Raw genomic sequence first — 19,357 nt, 5'->3', positions numbered from 1 at the left:
CTTGGTCAATTAAAAATGCATAGTTTATTATAATAACTTATATTATTTTTTCACTATCTAACTACCTATTTAATTCTTTTTATTTTTCTTAAGAATATACTCTTTGATGTAAAAATCGGAAAATAAGAATAGAATGAAGATATTATGCGGCAGGAACATGAAAGATATCCACTTTGGGTACTCGCACGAGGGCTCGAACAACACATGGCCGAAGTGCAGGATTAGGATCAAAAACTGCAACTGAAAAAAAATCAAAAGAAAATTAACGATGAGGGTTTATGAAGAACAAGACTAGCACCGTTTAAACGTGGGGGTATTGTTGTGGTAAAATGGAGAGATGAAAAAATAAGGTCAAATTTAGAACCTCCTCTTTTTTGTGAAGTCAGTTAAATAAAAAATCATGCGGCAAATAGGGTAGGAGTACAATAACGAAAAGAGAGTCTGGCACTCACTTGGAGAGCGCCTTTAAACAATTTTCAAGAGTGGGAAAGGTCAGCTTTTTATAGTAAGTGAGGCAACTGAGTCACCATGTTATTGACCTCTGACCCTGATTGTATCATAATTAGTCATTCTTTTACCTGAATATTATGTTCATTAAAATTTAAATAAGTAAGTTTATAAGTAAAAATTGATCAAGGGAAAGGCTTGTGATTCTTCTGTTGATAGGCTATAGCAACCTATTAGGTAGGTACTATTTGAGTCTCAACACCATCATTGGGCCATTTCACTAAACGTAGCTGTCTTTTTGAGGCTGATGGTAATGTTTACCCCGTAAGGGATAAAGACGTGACATGTCTAGGGGAGAAGTAAAAAAGTAAGTATACTTACAATCTGCAACTGCGTGATATATTTCTTCCACCACTGACGTACCCACTGCGGTCTCACGATGGAGATCAGGTAGTAGGTATACATGACGGCGTGCACCATAGAGTTGATGAAGCCCAGCATTATGCCGTGACCGCCTGAAACCGTACAGTGACGAACATTTACTAATATTTTTTACTTATTTTTCATTTGAATTTAATTCCATCATTAAGACACAGCTGAACGTGGCCTTACGGTCTTTTCAGGATTTCCGGTTCTTTCTATTCTGCAAGGGATGTAAACATGATTATATTTGTATGTTTTCTTTAAAGTGTGTGTGACCTCAATCTGCTTGATGGTAATTAAAATGTGGGGTAAAGTAGTGCACGCAAGTTTGTCTTGAAAATCCCTTCCTATATAGGAATCGGAAACAGAGAAGCAGGGAGGCTATTCTAGATTTAAGAAGTTTGATAGCTCTTATCTGTCTTTGGTTTAAACCTAACTTGAAAAAAAGGGGACAAGTGCGAGTTGAACTCGCGTGAAGAGGGTTCCGTACGATGTTACCTATCATGTTTTTTTAAATCTGACCCAAATTTGTTTGTGGTAACTAAAAATATGTTCTCCCACACATTCCACCTGCAAATGTAAGTTGGTTCGCACAATATTGAGTGATTTACCATGTTATTTTAATATCATGGACTTCTTATAGGTTTTCCTATAATCTATAAGGAGAAAACTAATTTCTGTATTTTTTTCAAAATTTTAGGTTCAGTAGTTTCGGAGATGGTAAATTTTCGTCTATTTTCTTGAATAACTTGGAAACTATTTATTTAAAAATTACAAAAAAATACATTTAAGATCTTCTCAACAAGACCTTTCATTTGATATGCCACACGATGCAGTTTTCAGATTTTTTTTTAATTTTCCCCTTCCCCCCCTTAAATGACCCCCCATATACAGATTTAATCTGCTCACGTCACACCTCTGTGTTTGGGTCACAGGAATTGATATGTGTACCAAATTTCAACTTAATCGGTCTAATAGATTCGGAGATAATTGACTTACAGTCAATTATCTCCAACGGCAACGGACGGACAGACACACGAGTGATCCTGTAAGGGTTCCGTTTTTGTATTCAGACGTACGGAACCCTAAAAATGGAGACATGATATTTTTTATTTAATCCCAACTAATATTAGTAAAGCGAAAGTAAATTTATTTGTTTGTTAGTTAGTCTCTTCATGCGTTATCTTCCGAACCAATCTTCTTGAAGAATGTGAAGGATTAGGGTACTTTTAAACCATAGTTTCCGTTCGATTTGCGAATAACATGGATTTTTCGTTGGTGGCGCTAAATTCGCGCGGGCGAAGCTGCTGTAAAACATAAAGAGTAAAAACTAGTAATTAATAATCGGTGACGCAATTAAACTACCTATTGGATATTCAAAATTGTAATTTTCGCGATAGCGGCTCTACTTCACGGTCGTGGGCGGTGGAACACCCATAGGAACGCCTATATTTGCTGTCTAGGACCCGTTTGTAATTTAAGTATTTTACTAATAATTATATAAACTTATTCAGATTTTTTTTAAGGTAGGTATGTGGTAGCGAAGTAGAAACTACTTCGGAAACAAACTCATATTGGTACTGCGACATTGAAAGGATTTATGTAGTTAATCTTTTATTATGACGGAGTCCTAATATATTCCTTCGTAAATATAAACCTTGAATTATAATGGTCTCAACCTTAACCACCTATCTACACGCGAGCATATTGCGCAAACAATTGTTGAAGTGTGACGATGCTTCACTGCAAGGCAACACTAGCAGTAGTCCCCGAGCCCCGAGCCTACTACTGCCTATACCTACTGCCAAACTTTGTTTTGTGCTGTGTGGTTCCCGACACTTTAGAAAAGGACTACTTTCTCATGGGTGTCATAAAAGGCGACTAAGGGAAAGGCTGAAAAAAAATTGGGATTCTCTTTTTAGGCGATGGGCTAGCAAATTGCTGCCACTATTTTAATTTAAATTCCATTAATACGGTGAACAGCTGAACGTGGCCTTTAAGTCTTTGCGAGTCTTTTCAGAAAGGGCGGAGTCTCTTTATAATATTACTTCACCATATAGGTTAAAAATAATAGTTTAAGTAGATGATATTCTAAGTAATGGGACTAACGCTACCCATGGCATTCCACAAGGATGTATTTCTGGCCCAACACGCTTTCTATGATCCTGTAGTCAATATGGAAGGAAGTCCCTATTTATTCTAGACATACCTGCTGAATGTACTTAAATGTTAACAAGTGGAAAAATTAAATGGTGGTAAAGTAAGATAAAACCATGGAGAACAGCTACACTGCAAACGTTTATAAATAAATATAAATCTATACGGGACAAGTTACACATATTGAGTTAGCCTCGAAGTAAGTTCGAGACTTGTGTTACGTGATACTAACTAAACGATTATATATTTTATAATAAATACTTATATAGATGAACATCCAAGACCCAGGCCAATCAGAAAAAGTTATTTTCTCTTCATGCCCTGGCCGGGATTCGAACCCGGGACTTCCGGTAGCGTAGGTCTACCGCTGCGCCACAGACGCCGTATATATAAAAGTAATAAGTGTAAATAATGTGTTATTCATACCTGGAACATATTTGGTGCCTATGAACCCGAGCAGACACATGCCCAGGTGGTGGTACACATGCAGGAACGACACCTGGGAGAACTTCTTGCGCAGAACAAAGAACACCTGACAATAAAAAGTCCTTGGTATGAATTTTACAATCACAATCACAAGAGATGAATCCAACGCCGCATTTAGCTAGATGAAATTGATTCTGCAGATCTCAAATATTCAAACATACCTAGTGAATTACTATGTATTTTTTTTATTCATTCCCAAATTGTTGTTCTCCTAGTGTCATAAAACCATGGTCTAACCAGGGAGTGGGGTCGCCAGGATTACGGCACTTGGTGTAAACCTGACTTGCCCAGTTTTGAGTTATGTTTAAAGGCGGAACTAGGGTTCCTTTTTAGGAGGACAAACTGTACGTAGTTTTAAGCTATCGAAATCTTTGAGTCTAGTGACTCTGTGGCTACAAGAGAAGACGTGGTATGTGCGTGTGTATAATTTTGCCAACGAGTACGTAACATTACGAAAACGCAATATGTAAGGATCGAGCACGAGCAGTTCCTTCGACCTCGAGAACGGCGGCACGCCAGCCGATTCGTGGCTGGTGAAACGGAGGAAACTCGCCAGTAATGAGCGATGCACCAGGGTTACATCGGGAAAAGATAATTTTCTTACTCTGTATGACTACGAAAGGAACGCAATTTAAAAAAATTAAGGTACCACGTAAAAATTATATAAGTACGTTGAAATACATATCCTTAATTTTTTTATACTACTACTATGACTAATCAGCTGATTAAAAAAATTAAATGGGAGGATTCCTACACCTACTTCGAAAATTATTACTAAACTAAGGAAAGTCGCAGGTACTTATAAGTTTGCAACATGTGCAGTCATAATACGACTACAACCAGTATAATCGATTCAGGTGAATGCGCAGGCGTACCTACAGCACTTTCCGAATTGCTATAGTGCATAGTCATGCAAATACTGATTGGCTCATAGTATTGTTGACATTTTACTTCTGACCTCTTAGTCTTTCCTCCTTCCTGCTGGTAAAATAACACACCTAAGGAATAAGTTAAGTGTTGCCATGAAGATGTAAGTTCAAGACCTTGTTGTACTCATATTAACAAAACAATTTTGAATTTGTTCAGGTAAAATGCCATATCATTCTGATGCGATTATGAAGAGCTTGAACTTTAACCTAAAATTCGACCTTAAAGCTTAACTTCCATTAAAGCTGTGAATGTGTCAATAAGTAATATACGGAACTACGTATTCGAATCGATTACATGAATGCTATTTAAGAGCAGTTTTCGTAAAAAACTTATATTGGAGTTTAATCAAATAGATGAACAGACAGGATGATGCAAGAGACTTCAGATTCAAAAGTTCTGTACGTATATCTAAAAGATGAATATCACCAGAACATAGTCAACACATTGTAATTCTTTGATGGTTGACTAGATGAGATCCCTGATTACGATAAGAAAGTTCGTCTCTCTGTCTAATAATTGATTCATAAAAAAAAGGCAAACAAACCATTATGTTTATGCAAAATAAAGAAAGAAACAAGCATAAACAAGAAACAAACATAAACCAATGAAATAGATAAATAATTTTACCGTGTCTAATAAATCGACGAGTTTGATCATGTAGTAGAGCCAAACCCGGTGGACTACCATCCTCTCCAGCGGCGTGTCGTCGTAGATGATCTTCTGACACCACAGGCTGTAGTAGCCCGACAAGTATAGCCGGGTCAGGCACTGCCAACAACAATTTATTAGGAGCTGAAATTTGTCTTGATTTCACACCCGATAAAGGATCTAATTACTAAAAAATGGCAGAATATAATAGTAGAATTTTTATTATTGTTCAAAGGATGTCGAGTCTGTCGCCTGAAGACGTCTGTGTAATATTAGTTTTTTAATTTTACGATTTCTATGGATCAACAGCTTTTGCCGCATATAGTCCACTGCCAGACATTAGGCTTTAAAGATGAACCTTGACCGGTCAAAAGCCGCCTGCATTTAGCGTCTTCATTCACCTTTAAAAATTCGTCAATAATATAAACATCACATGACTTAGAAATTTCAACCATCGTTTAAATATTCAATTGTTTCTTAATATGGTTCTTATTTGTTTCAAACACCTTTTCATAAAGTTTATTTACCTGTAGACTTAAATATCCTGACAAGAAAATCTGTAATACATTATAACATATAATCAGCTTCTTCAGTTTGTACGGCGGCCTGTTGGCCATGAAGGCGGGGCCCCACGAGCGCACGAAGCGGTGGTAGACGTACATGATCAGCATCACGGGGAGCGGACTCGACACCAGCGGGAACTGGTTCGTCCGAGGGTCTGAAAACAAGATAAATAAAAGTATTTTGACTGAATGACTATTACATTGGACATAAAACTTTTAAAACAAAGTCCATTTTTTAGACAGAAAATTCCGACTAAGTTTAAGGCTGTGATAAAAATCATCACTAGTGCCTTTTGACTGTCGACACTCTATCTTTTTCAAATTTCGAAGAGGTGATGACTGAAGGCCACATGTTCGTATTATTAATAGTACGTAGGGTACTTTATTTAAGTTGGTAGGTAGTTAGAATAATGATAGATTGTGCTTTACCTGCAAGTTCTTCATTAACATAATAGTAATATTGTGTTATGTTATTAACTAAGGTTCCCATTATCTCCCTGTCTCTGAAACAAAAAGAAACAATAAATTTTATCATGATCTAACCCTATCCAAAGTTATGAAACGCAGTGATGATTACGATGATGATGTAAATCATTTTCGGGTTTATGCTTTTTTATAGGCTCATGTTATATATCATACCAACAAAAAAAAACAACTAAATATTTAAGTATTATGTATATATTTAAAATGGTGCTGTCAGTCATCTGTTTTATATTGGCTGACCACACAACGGATTTTGATGCGGTTTTCACTATCATTCAGATATGACTATCGGATATTGTTTTGGTGCGGTCGATAGTATCTATGCAAAACTAAATAAAACTGAATAAAGAGTGACCGTTACTATTACAATTCTGTATGACGAAGCATTTTAAGGAATAAATCAACGTTAATAGCCTTTTGTGACCAACGGTAAAACAATAACGAAAATATTCAGTTGATCAATTATTCATGGAAATACTAATTAAATTGAAAGTCAATGACTGTCCAGCCAAAACGATACATGAGATAGTAACGAGTACCTATTATAATTTTACTAGTAATCCGCCTCTGCCTCGCTTTCTACGTGTTAAGGCACCGTAAAGTAGAAAATGTATGTTGATGAAGTTGAAGTATTCTCGGAAGGCTAAAAGCTCTTTGTAGGAAAAATAATGCGAAAAACTGTGTAGAAAATACTAGGGAATAAAGACCTCTGAAATGATATATTTTTATGTGTCGGAGATAAGCAGTCCGATCTTATCCATTTTAATTTTATAATGAAAATAGGTCTGTATGTTTGTAACAAATGAATTGTGCACAAAGATAGATAAGACCTCTAGGAGTAACAATTAATTTTGGCTTTTATTCCTAGAAATATTTGCAGGAGACCCAAAATTGTACCCTGTAGTATGCCAATCTTATTCGAACTAGGGCGATACAAATAACATGTAATTTCTTTCTAACCGGATGAACTTTAAGTAAGAACTTTAGTAGTATTTTTTAAAAACAAAACTAATATCTAATCTCTTATGTAATAGGTATTTCTAGCATTGTATCAAAATGTGTGTTGATGACTTCACCAAAAAACTTGATGCTACTCAAGGTCATTTGGTTTTAATTTATGTACTTATAATTCGTACAAATCATATAACCAAAGACCACATTGATTGAAAAGGTCTCCGAATAAAAGACCTTTTTTGCGAGATATTTTTTAATGCTCTATCTATGTGGAAGCTTGAGGCTCAGATGGACATTGTAGACAAAAATCCTTTAAAATAAATCAAGATTACGTGAGCACTATATAAATAAATAAGTATTTACTAATAGGATTGTTTTTGTTGAAACTCTTCAGTCAGGTAACAATAGCTTTTAAATTTGGACTCATTGTTTTTTTACTATTTTTGGTTAACAATTTTTTAATTAATATCGTCAACTTCACAATATTAAATTATATTCTAAGTATAATTTAATATTGTGAAGTTGACGTTGTTAAAGAAAATGCTGCAGTGCAGTTTGTTACCGCTTCTTCTGCACTGACGCCTTGGAAGCGGCAGTAAACTTAGTTTTTAAGTAATATATTTGACGTCAACCAAGTTGTTAAACCATACGACAATTATTAAGCGATATAATAATATCCTATAATAATGAATAAAAAATTTTGAATTTTTTTTTTTTTTTTTTTGAATATAATTATGGGGCAGATTAAATGCATTGTCTTTTTCGGGTACTATATTTTTTGCGAATTTTCACTGTTTAAGTTTCTCATCCTCGTTAATTTCTATGTCTTCCGGCACAGAATTTTTCTAGCAAAAAATGTAGCTGTACCTGGCTCAATAAATAAAGTTAACAGTAGATGTTCATGTCAAGGTCTGGTTTCGCAGCACACTTTTTGAGGTCTACCACAAACACCAAGCTAATTGCTCAAGACATCATTGTGGTAAAATAACGCGACACCGTTTTATTTTAACTGTTGTTACAGGGAAGCAAGCGCAACTCATCTCGATATGTAGGAGGCGATTATTGGATAAAAGCATACTAACAAAGTAAAGTGGATACAAACTTAGTTTGTGACCCAGAGGCAGCCGATAGAGGAAACTTTATCATATAATTTTCAAACCAAGTTGGTATATGCGGAATTATGCTTTGACTGTGGGACTGCTTCCCACAAGCTTGAAGAAAATGAAGAAAGTAATACAGGATATTGACAAACAGCATTTACAGGACGATGAGAGGCGTATGAACAAAGTATGACTTAAATGTTTATTTTATAAGCTATGAGCATATAGGTGTAGGTCATCAAAATGTATAAAATTTAATAAATTAGGTACATACCTAATAAATTTTTTCTGCAACCTTCGGATCAGAGACAGCCTCGCCAAAGTTATGCTAAACTTGGTTGACTTTTACAATATGTACGGGAAGAAATTGCCTCACGCCATATTTTTCTTCCCTATTAAAATTGTCATAGGCTAAATAAATCAAAGGATTTTAAATTTGGCTTAAAGGTAACTAAGTAGTGTGTTTTAGGGATACACTAAGAAAGGAATTCCCGCGGAACTATAATGGGAGTTTTTACGTAAGCGGAGCCGTTGGCGTACTATTAAATAAGTACAATAAAATGATACACGGGTTCATTTATTTCTATTAGACAATGGTCTGTAGTATAATACTTGCGGCATGAACCTACATACATAAGTATTGGCGCGCACCAAAACCCCGGGGTCACTTATGCCTGCTCGTTATACATTCAATTCAAATTGTATTCAAACACCTCGCATAGAATTTAATTTACCTAACTTGACTACAATGTCGATCATTTGAATTTTTTTTTATTGCTTAAAATGATTTTAAAAAAATAATAATTTGGAAGTGATTAAAAATAAATATTTGTTTGTTAGAGAGTAGGCAATACCTTCATCAAAAAGTAAGTGCATACTTATCTTGAGAGATTTGCACAATTCGGCTACCTAACTAAGTATGCTCTTCGCGAAAAAAAAATCAAATTGGTGCTTCATAATTTACTCATTAATTTATAATTCATAATTAATCTTCATTCATTCCATAGGTAATTTGAACAAGTAACTTGTGCGACTAAGTGCAGATTCAATGATTTCTCCTGTTGTTCTCTTCCAACTACCAAATTAAATGTAGGAAAAGCATAATCGACGAGTAGCACGTTGCCTCCCATATTGCTGTTATTTCAATTATAAGGTGAAATTAATAAGATATTTCCTTTATGAGATGGCAGAAAGGTCAGACGGTCAATGCCTTTAAAGTGCAAGGTGGTACGAAGGGCGAGTCCTGATAAATTGACCAAAAAATGAGGAACGAACCATGATATCATTCCTCATATCGGAAATCGGAACGTACCTATGGTATTTTAGCGGGCACCGACTCCAAAAATTTAAGTAGATACTAATTTAACTAGATACCAAACCAAGCTACTAATCTCCTAGGTACGACGACGTATTGTTAATTTATTTTTTAATTATTTTTAGCTTGTTGGTGTTTTATTTAAGTCGGCTTTATGTTTTAAATTCTTTCTTTAACCGCACGTTTTTATAACAGAGAAAAGACATGAATGGTGGAAGCTCAACTTAACTCCACCAAGAGTTAGCTTTTAAATTTGACATACATATGGTCACGTCTATGTCCCTTGCGGGGTAGACAAAGACAAAGCTACTTGGCTTAATGATAGAATTGAGATTTAAATAGTGACAAATTGCTAGCCCATCGCCTAAAAAAGTATCCCAAGTTTGTAAGCTTATCCCTAAGTCGCCTTTTACGACATCCATGGGAAAGAGATGTAGTGGTCCTATTCTTTTTTATATTGGTACCGGGAACCACACGGCACTGCCGGGAACCACACGAAGTTAAATTTAGAAGAACAAAATTTTTCAAATACGAACAGTATCTACAGCATACTGCCCAAATTAATTCATAGTTGAGTCCCACTAAATACCTTCCCTATAAAACACTTATTATTGAAATAGGTGACATAATTTTTGCTTTCCTTTTAGTGGTCATAAACGAAGAAAGGTGATAATCCCTGCGCGCCTCATTTTAGGTAAAAGTAATAAACTGAGGCCAGAGCACCTCTTACATATATTATGAAGCATATAAATTCGATTTTAGTTGATAGTAGGTACCTATATGCTTAGACCTAAAGATAATCAAAATACGTTATTTACGATTTGTTTACTAATGCATATTTTTTATCCATGATCAAGCTGTGCGTCCGATTCTGAAATTGTTCGAAATAATCTGAACCGGAACGATTTTCTACCGTGTATAAATTCGTATAATGCGAAAATAAATTCTTACCAGACAAACGTGTTCCTCTTTTACGTTGCACCACTAGATTGAGACGTCCCCGACACCACACCGCAAGCAACGTGAGTGACTGAATGAATAAACTGAATTAATTTTTACCGCAATCCACTATTACAATAAGGTACACATTTTATAATCAAACTTGCGATGAACTACGGTTGAACTTCCAAATTACTTTCGATCGCCTGTAAATAATGTGTGTTAGGTGTTTACTTATTAATTCGACGGCATGTTAGGTTAGCGTAGTGACAGTAAGCATGTGGTCCAGCCACATAAGGTCATGGGTCACGGTCATGGCATACGATCACCAGGTCAAGATAGAAACTGTTTTTCTTTTTAAAAGAACCTAACCACGGTGTTCAATGTTTCCTGTACAGATATATCCATGTATTTATTATCATATATTTTATTGAGGGAAAGACAAATAATTACCAACTTAGTATAAGTAGTAAAGTGGTGGGTTTGATGACCACGGCGAATAAATAGAGTTGACAAAAGCTTTGTAACTTTATTATGCAGAGGGAATCGGTGGTTGAAATCCCGCACAAACCTGATGTCGTGAATTTTTATAGTTTGCTTTAGTAGGTACTCAGACGCCTCCAGTTTACGAAACGGACTAATTCCTTGATAAACTTTTCTGTGCCTGTTCTATTGGTCAAAGGTAATATTTTTCTGGTACTATTTTTAAGATATAATCTCTCATTATTTTTCAATCGTCGACACTAACCATTATCTAAATAAGTAAGCTTAAGGTCCGTCACCACGCAAATGACCTTTTACTTTCGGCGGTAATATGCAGAATCATCGTGAGACTTCAAACTATTACTTCAAATAACACTTACTTAATTGTGCAATGTTTCAATGCACTTGCAAGAGATATATTCCATGGCTTAATGATGGAAAAAATATTTAGTAACGTCTTTGCTATATTATTATATTTCTTATGATCGAGGAGAATAACGTAATCTTCAAACGTAACCTTTAAAACTGGCTAAGTGCGTGTCGGGCCCTGCACATAGTTGACAAACAATGTATATTGTGGGTTGAATGGCTTATTCTATATAACGGTTAAAAGCCTTCAAATTTACATACATACTCGTACTATATTCACATCTTTATTCCTTGCTTAGCTGAAAGGCCACGTTCAGCTGTATAAAATGTTAAATTTCTAGTAGATCGATTTCTTTCAAATACCGTTTTTTCGACTGAATTTCATATTAGTACTTAGACTGAATTTTATATTTATTCTGTGTGCATTTTATTATGTTTAAACATTTATTTATCTTGCTCTGCGCCAACGCCAATCTCCTGTTTGGTTTTCTTCCACCCAAAAGTTGACTGGAAGAGATTGCATTAGCGACAAGTCCGCCTTTGTACCATTGTTTTGTGCTGTTTTGTATGTTTTACTCTTGTGGTGCAATAAAGAGTTTTATCTATCTATTAATGTTCTTTTTGCACTTTATAGGACAGACAAAGATAATCGAATGGGGAAAGATTTAAATTTAAAGGGAAGTCCTAGGTAATTGTTACTTATATAATACTTATTTCAGAGCAATAGGTAGATACATACCTAATATGAAATACCAATACGTAATACGGGATAGCACAAAACGAATATTTTTGTTGTCACTGTCTATTTGATGTTTATTTATGATATTTCGCCAACGTTTGAGGTGAGAGCTGAATTTCTGAAATTTGAGTCCCCAGTTTAAGACGAAGATATTGTAACTATAGTCACCAATGGTCATGAAGGGCATAATAAAATAGTTTGTAGGTAGAAGATGGTAACATTTGAAATACCATATTAACTACAAGCTATGCAAAGTAAAATCATCTCAGCATTAATTCTGACTAATACTTTAAGGTCTTCCTCTTTTATCTTATCAAGGTCTGCCGCTAACTTATCATTTAAAGTGCTGGGAACAACTTCTGCAGATCCAGAAAAGACGCCTATTATGCTGTTACACGGTTTTTTAGGGAATAAAAAGATATGGCATTCTATGGGGAAGGTAATGAAGAATACGATGAAACGTTTAGTCGTGACTGTGGATCTTAGAAACCACGGAGTTAGCCCGCACACCAAGTCACATACCTACGAGAAGATGGTGGGGGATATCCAACAATTGTACAAGAAGCTCTCGATTGACGAGGCCTTCTTGGTTGGTTACTGCATGGGTGGTATGACTGCGATGTGCCTATCTCTCTTAGCGGTGAGTTAATCTTATTTTACCGAAGTATAGGGCTCCAAAAGATAAATAGGTCTTCTCACATTGATTCTTTTCCATTGTAGATATGTACGCCATATTTTATTATGTCAATAAATATGTTGTACCGCTAATACTAAATATACTAAATAGAAATTCATTTGTAAACCAATAAAACGAAATAATAAAATATTGTTTTATATTAATGTAATAAGTATTTTGAAAACACTGGTTATTGGTGATCTGGTAATGTTATAAATAACCAGTGTTTGCGAAACATAAAATGATTATAAAACCATATTTCCTTTAATACAGCCAAAACTAGTGTCTGGTCTGGTCATAGTAGAAGTGTCCCCAGCGTCTCCATCACCTTTCTTCGTAAACAACTATCCCGAAGTATTGAAGGCTATGAAAGCAGTAGACTTCAAACATCCAAAAACCGTACGGAAAGCGAGAAAACGAGCAAAAGAACAGCTGAAGAAAATCATCACTGACGACAATATGATGACTGGTGTGCTTTCAAATATTAATCTAAGAGACGACAATACTATTGGATGGACCTGTAACCTTGAAGTTCTGCAAAAGCATTTTGACCACATAAGCACGTTTCCGAAAAAATTTAAAGGGATGAAGTACCGCGGACCGACGTTGTTTATCGGCGGCCAGACTTCTGATGCAATTCCGTGAGTCTCAGAGATTCTCCCTTTGTCTAGGTTCTCTTTCTATGTCTAGTTTTGCGTGTTCATCATTAGCGCTATGCTTTGGGCTCGGCGCCTTTCAGCCTTTGTCTGGTTTTCGACATCCTCAATTTTAAGTGAGCCAGTTTATTTTAGCCATTGAGGGAAAAAATGTGTCATTAAATGACTTTATTGTTTTGTAAGTATATACAAAATTTTTAAACTTGTAAGATCTTAAAGCTTTAGCATTTTCTTGATGAGAAATATGATTTTAGCCCAGATGACCTCACGAAGATCCGGATGATGTTTCCCCAAGCCATTGTCCACTATGTGCCACAAAGCGGGCATTTCGTCCACGTGGATGACCCGAAGACCTTTATGGAGCTAGTCATGAACTTTGTAAGAGAAACTCAGACGGCATGAAATATAATTTCAAGACATATACAATTTGTGAATTTATTTTTTAACAACCGATGCAAATACCGTCGGGTCGGCTATATACCTGGCACAAATAGAACAATAAAGTGTATTATTAGATAAATAGTCATTATGAGGAATATTCTATGAGGAAGAGATGCAGTGTTCCAATTATTCTCAAACCTACTTCATATACAACCATTCTCGGTACATTCTGATGTAGGTACCTTACTAAGTGACACCTAACCATCAATAAACCACAGAAATCCAAAAGACGGCGGTTTTGTATAAACCGAATTGAGAGAAGACCTGACTTATTAATTGAAGTATTACATCCGTGAATCTTACCGGATCTTGCTTCACAGTAGGATAAGCGCGAAGGCCTCCGTCGCAGGGACTTTAGAAAAAAATAATCCGTGCCCATAAAAAAACTAAGAGAAAACTGATTGGCATTTAGTGTAATTGTCAAACGTTAGGTAAATCGAATGATGAAATCCTTTGATAGGTATACCTATCTTTGCTCAATTCGCGAAATGAAGCGAGGTCCTCAATACATATTAACGACAATATTTTTATAATCATGAGAATCGCATCTTCACAAATTGAATAAATGGAATGGGTACATTGTGTTTTTGCTGCGCCCAAATTCAGTTCTTATTAAAATTGACACGTCCTATCCCAAAACATGTAGTAAAACGATCGGCTGTTGATTTGGCGTACAAAATCCACGGGAGACGGCCCACCGACGGTATTCCTGTGATCGTCCTCCATGGACTACTTGGGTCTAAAAGAAACTGGGACACCATGTCGAAGAATATTTCTCATGGGCTGAATAGATCCGTAGTTGCTGTGGACATTCGAAACCACGGTGATAGTCCTCATGTGAACTCGCACACTTACGCTGAATTAGCTGAAGATGTGGTGAAACTACTGGGAAAGTTGTCTGTCAGTAAAGCCGATTTAATTGGCCACAGCATGGGCGGGAGAACGGCCATGGTGTTGGCGCTGTCTGAGGTGGGATTTCTAGTTTTTAGCAAGTTAATGACAAGTACATACACACATATAATCACATCTACATATATTCTTTGCGGGGTAGCCAGAGCTCGCAGTCCCAAAAATACTGAAAGACCACGTTTAGCTGTTCGGCTCGATATGGCATTGAGATTCAAATAGTGACAGTTTGCTAACCCATCGCCTACAAAAAGAAACGTTAGTTACGTTACCCAAGTTAACTAGCCTTTAGTCGCCTTTTACGACATCCATACGAAAGATATACCTAGTGATCCTATTTTAGGTTGGTATTTGGTGATTCACTTGAAAAGTCTTCCCGAAAAAAGCATGAATGAATGGCGTAAATGGAGACTTGTTTTTGGCAGTGTTTATAAGTTGTGTGATTGGTTCACCTTTCTCTCTAAGTACCACCAGGTTGCAATATTATCTTTAAGTCTTAACAAAAGCTATTTTCTTGTGAAAACCGCGTCTTCAGGCACTATTATTTTCTCTCAGTTAAAACGAGGTGTTTGCAGTGAACAACTTTTACTATAATTTATTTCTTACAGCCCTCAAAAATATCACATTTAGTAGTGGTTGACATATCTCCGGTATCCACAGCTGGTATTTTGAACGATTTTTTCCCAAAACTGATTGATGTTATGAAATCCTGCAACATCGAGAGCCAACCCGACGAGGCGGCCGCCAAAAATGTGGCGAAAGAGAAAATTTATGCTTCAGGAATAGTGCCTCCTAACGCTCCTATACATTTTATCCTGATGAACATAGGGACCCGTGCGAATAAAGTAGCTTGGAAATGCAATTTGGACGTGTTAAAGCATCATTTTACAGATATCGCGTCGTTTCCTAGCGAAATGGCGGGAAAGACATTTGATGGTCCTACGTTGTTCGTTGGAGGACGTAATTCAAATTATATTCCGTTAGTATATTATAATAATATATAATAGTAGGTATATAGGTAAACACTTAATTTTGCCTTTGCTCGAGGTTTGCTTTCCCTGCGTGAAATGTACCTAATGTCCTACACCGAACTTCACACTATAATTCTGTAAGATTGGTAGTGGTGTCCTTCCGAACATTCTGAGACTATGTGCCAGGTGCACCGACCTAATTTTTATCTTACAAATGTTTGTTGGTTTTATATTTTATTAAGTTAAGCGTGTTCATGACTCAATTTACAGAGACATCCTGAAGAATGTGAGCAATGCGTTGATTTTGTGTTTACAGGCCTGACGACATAACTGGAATCAAAGGCTTCTTCCCGAAAGCCGATTTAGTATATGTACAAGGAGTAGGCCACAATCCTCATGCCGAAGATCCTAATGCGTTCTTCAACATCGTCACAAATTTTTTGTCAAAGTGATGGCGATGATTGATGAACCTTTGGTCCGTGTACTGTTCAAATTGTGGCTGAATGTCTTTTAGAAAATAAACTGATTTATTTTATATTGTTATTGCAGTCAACCATATAAGTTACCACCATAAACAAAGACGAGTTTGCACTAAATTGGATAGCTTGATAGTTATTTATTTGAGTTGTGACACTATCATTTTTTTACTGGCTAGCTCAATGCGATAGTATAGCTATATAAAATTTAATTTAGTAACTATTTATAGTTAGTGCTAAACGTGTGAATAATTCACTTCTGAGTGTAAAAAAAATATGGTGCTGTCAGTACTTGATTTCACAAAATTTTATAATATATGTACTTAACTAATGTATTAGCTTACATACTTACGGTAGGTATTTGCAGTATAAATACCTACTAGCTTTCCCGGCAAACGTTGTTGTGCCATATAAATATTTTTAAAGTACTTTCTAGTTAAAAAAAAATGTAAAGGGTGGCCTTATCACTAAGGGGTACGAAAAATAAATGTTAGCCGATTCTCAGACCTACTCAATATGCTCACAAAATTTCATAAGAATCGGTCAAGCCGTTTCAGAGAAGTACGGGAACGAACATTGTGACACGAGAATTTTATATACATACTAGCATTTGCCCGCGGCTTCGCCTGCGTTAATTTCGCTTCCATAAAAAGATTGGTTAGAATAAGAGCCTTGCATTGACATAAACTAATATTATGCAAAAAAAAATAGATGTACCTACGTGAGTGCGTGTTTGAGGATGCTATTCAATCACGCAAATTCTACTGGATGGATTTTGATGAAACTTACGTACACGGGAAGAATATGCCTGGAATAGAACATAGTTTATTTTTCCTACAAAAGCAAAGTCCCGGGAGCGCAGCTGTTAAAAAACGAATAAATTCTAAAGACAAAAAAAAAGGAAATTATAATAATGGAAAGTTAAAGTATCTCTTTGTATACAACATTTGCTGTCTTGCCCATAATATAATATAGATAAACTGTCATAGCTGGTGACCCGCCAGCAAGCGACGTAGCTGTCCGTGTGAGAAGCAATTCGTCCTGAGGTCGACTCCGGCTGCTCCAAGACCTTGCGATTTGTTAATTGTCATCGCGAAACATATAGCCACTGGAAACTGTACACGCTTAAATTGAAATGGAAAGTTGTTGGGAATGAGGGGAATGCGCGGTATAAAAACAATTTCACCAGCTGCACAACCAGTAAGAATTTTAGCTTCTATAATATTGTTATGAAGCGACACCACTTTAAGGCGAGTCCCATTACAACGTTTCGGCGGCGTTAAGTTGCGTAGCAACATAATTGGAATGCCTACTTTTAGTGCAATTGTATGCACGGGCAGTCCAGATGCCGAAAGTGAATTAAAGAACTCTACCGGATAAGTTGTAGCATCGGTACTATCTAAAACTGTATTTATGGATTGGTATATAATTTTTTTTCCAAAATACTTAAATTATTAGCAGCTGGTTGCTCATTTTTGGGTGTTAGGATTGCTCGCTCGCATATCCAAGAATCCTCGTGATGAATTATTTGAGATAGGTCTCCATAAACGAAATGGATAAGTTCCTCCACCGAAGTGACTACTTGACAAAGGTTCTCTGGCAGAGTCACCAATCCGTTCGATTCAGGCAACGTACCATTACCGATTTTTAATAACACATTTGTGAATTCTTGCGCTAGAGGGTTACCACCTAACGTATTACGTGTTAGACTTAATTTCCTAACCTGAGGCCAGAGTATGGATCGTTTGAGACATGCGCTTACTTCATCAGCTCTAGTACCTCGGCTTATTACGGGTAGAGTCTGGCGGAAATCACCACAAAAGAATACAGTGGTACCACCCATAATGCGATTCCCTGTTATTTTCTCCAAATAAGTAAATGTCTTAACCATGGAAACTAAATCAATGAAAAAAGAATTTTTAATTAATTAAAAAAATTGCCAGCGGCTACAATCGCGTTATTTCTTAAATTCTCATGTGGCGCCATCTCGTATCGGGTGGTCAAAAAATAAATATCTAAACCACGGGAACTAAATCAATGGTGAAACGGTAAGTACTGACGTTGCTATATGTGTGTTATTCCTGCTAATCTTGAGGAACATGGCAACCGTCGCCGATGCGGGGTGCGTCAAACTACCTACATAAAAAAATCTTCTCATACATAAAAAAAATCTTCTTAAAGATGTGGTGAAACAGTAAGTACTGGCGAAACTAAAATTACTTAATTAAAACCTAATTAATTAAAAATTTTGCCGGCGGCTACAATCGTGTTATTTCTAAAATTCTCATGAGGCGCCATCTCGTATCGGGTGGTCAAAAAATAAATACCTAAACCACGGGAACTAAATCAATAAACAAAGCATAATGAATTAAATCAATAAAATGCTATTTTTAATCATCATCATCATAATAAATATAAAAATTAATTATTTATAGTGCCGTGTGGTTCCCGGCACCAACACAAAAAAGAATAGGACCACTCCAGCTCTTTTCCATGGATGTCGTAAAAGGCGACTAAGGGATAGGCTTACAAACTTGGGATTCTTTTTTAGGCGTTGGGTTAGCAACCTGTCACTATTTGAATCTCAATTCTATCATTAAGCCAAATAGCTGAACGTGGCCATTCAGCCTTTTTAAGACTGTTGGCTCTGTCTACCCCGCAAGGGATATAGACGTGACCATATGTATGTATGTATGTATAATTATTTATAACTTTTTATATCGATTCAAATCAAAAATGACGAAGTTCCATACAAACTTGCACCCCCTATTTCATCCCCTTGGGATAGAATTTCAGGATAAAATGTAGCCTATATTCTAATCCAGGTTACTAACTATATCTGTGCCGAATTTCGTTCAGATCCGTTCGGTAGATTTTGCGTGATGCGCGTACAAACATACAGACAGACAGACGGACAGACAGACAGACAGACAAAAATTCTAAAAAAAATTGTTTTGGCTTCTATTGACCCTAAAAAGACCCCTTATAATTTTTTTTCTTAAATATCTTCAATGTACAGATGTACAGACAAAGTTACAGTTTTATTATATGTATGGATATGTATGGATTAGAGATAGAGATTTAACGACGCTCGATATTTTTTCTAGACAAGTAGGTAGGTACATAGTTGACTTTTTTTCATTCTCATAGAACTCTGAGATATATTTGGTCTTTAAATGCCGTCCGTAATAATCT

General features: G+C 36.1%; 3 protein-coding genes across 3 annotated transcripts; 2 read left to right on the top strand and 1 right to left on the bottom strand.

Moving 5' to 3' along the window:
* Positions 1–63: 63 nt before the first annotated feature.
* LOC106140889 (elongation of very long chain fatty acids protein AAEL008004) lies at positions 64–10,555 on the bottom strand. The gene is made up of 7 exons (XM_060950687.1): positions 10,458–10,555; positions 6,084–6,157; positions 5,619–5,809; positions 5,071–5,211; positions 3,454–3,559; positions 829–962; positions 64–240 (listed from the first exon to the last, which is right to left on the bottom strand). The coding sequence occupies exons 2-7, from the start codon at positions 6,142–6,144 to the stop codon at positions 70–72; spliced, it is 804 nt and encodes a 267-aa protein (XP_060806670.1). The 5' UTR covers positions 6,145–6,157; positions 10,458–10,555; the 3' UTR covers positions 64–69.
* A 1,687-nt stretch (positions 10,556–12,242) lies between these two features.
* Positions 12,243–13,770, top strand: LOC132903204 (protein ABHD11-like). The gene is made up of 3 exons (XM_060950845.1): positions 12,243–12,676; positions 12,986–13,353; positions 13,623–13,770. The coding sequence occupies exons 1-3, from the start codon at positions 12,284–12,286 to the stop codon at positions 13,768–13,770; spliced, it is 909 nt and encodes a 302-aa protein (XP_060806828.1). The 5' UTR covers positions 12,243–12,283.
* Positions 13,771–14,379: 609 nt separating this feature from the next.
* On the top strand, positions 14,380–16,138 carry LOC106135226 (protein ABHD11-like). Its single transcript, XM_013335467.2, has 3 exons — positions 14,380–14,778; positions 15,324–15,694; positions 16,003–16,138. The coding sequence occupies exons 1-3, from the start codon at positions 14,380–14,382 to the stop codon at positions 16,136–16,138; spliced, it is 906 nt and encodes a 301-aa protein (XP_013190921.2).
* Positions 16,139–19,357: the final 3,219 nt, after the last annotated feature.

The sequence above is a fragment of the Amyelois transitella genome, chromosome 22 (genome assembly GCF_032362555.1).
Source record: "Amyelois transitella isolate CPQ chromosome 22, ilAmyTran1.1, whole genome shotgun sequence".
Taxonomy (NCBI): domain Eukaryota; kingdom Metazoa; phylum Arthropoda; class Insecta; order Lepidoptera; family Pyralidae; genus Amyelois; species Amyelois transitella.
The sequence above is the reverse complement of the archived record's forward strand: the minus strand, read 5'-3'. Positions and strand labels throughout refer to the sequence as shown.

Bases quoted from the DNA above. Each gene is read 5' to 3' on its own strand.
- LOC106140889 (XM_060950687.1), bottom strand. From the start codon at position 6,144: ATGGGAACCTTAGTTAATAACATAACACAATATTACTATTATGTTAAT. The intron at 3,560-5,070 runs GTAAAATTATTT...TTTTATTGTCAG, and splicing joins TCGTCGATTTATTAGACACG to GTGTTCTTTGTTCTGCGCAA. The intron at 241-828 runs GTAAGTATACTT...ATTTTTTTTCAG, and splicing joins ATATCACGCAGTTGCAGATT to TTGCAGTTTTTGATCCTAAT.
- LOC132903204 (XM_060950845.1), top strand. From the start codon at position 12,284: ATGCAAAGTAAAATCATCTCAGCATTAATTCTGACTAATACTTTAAGG. The intron at 12,677-12,985 runs GTGAGTTAATCT...CCTTTAATACAG, and splicing joins TGTGCCTATCTCTCTTAGCG to CCAAAACTAGTGTCTGGTCT. The intron at 13,354-13,622 runs GTGAGTCTCAGA...ATATGATTTTAG, and splicing joins CAGACTTCTGATGCAATTCC to CCCAGATGACCTCACGAAGA.
- LOC106135226 (XM_013335467.2), top strand. From the start codon at position 14,380: ATGGGTACATTGTGTTTTTGCTGCGCCCAAATTCAGTTCTTATTAAAA. The intron at 14,779-15,323 runs GTGGGATTTCTA...TATTTCTTACAG, and splicing joins TGGTGTTGGCGCTGTCTGAG to CCCTCAAAAATATCACATTT. The intron at 15,695-16,002 runs GTTAGTATATTA...TTGTGTTTACAG, and splicing joins CGTAATTCAAATTATATTCC to GCCTGACGACATAACTGGAA.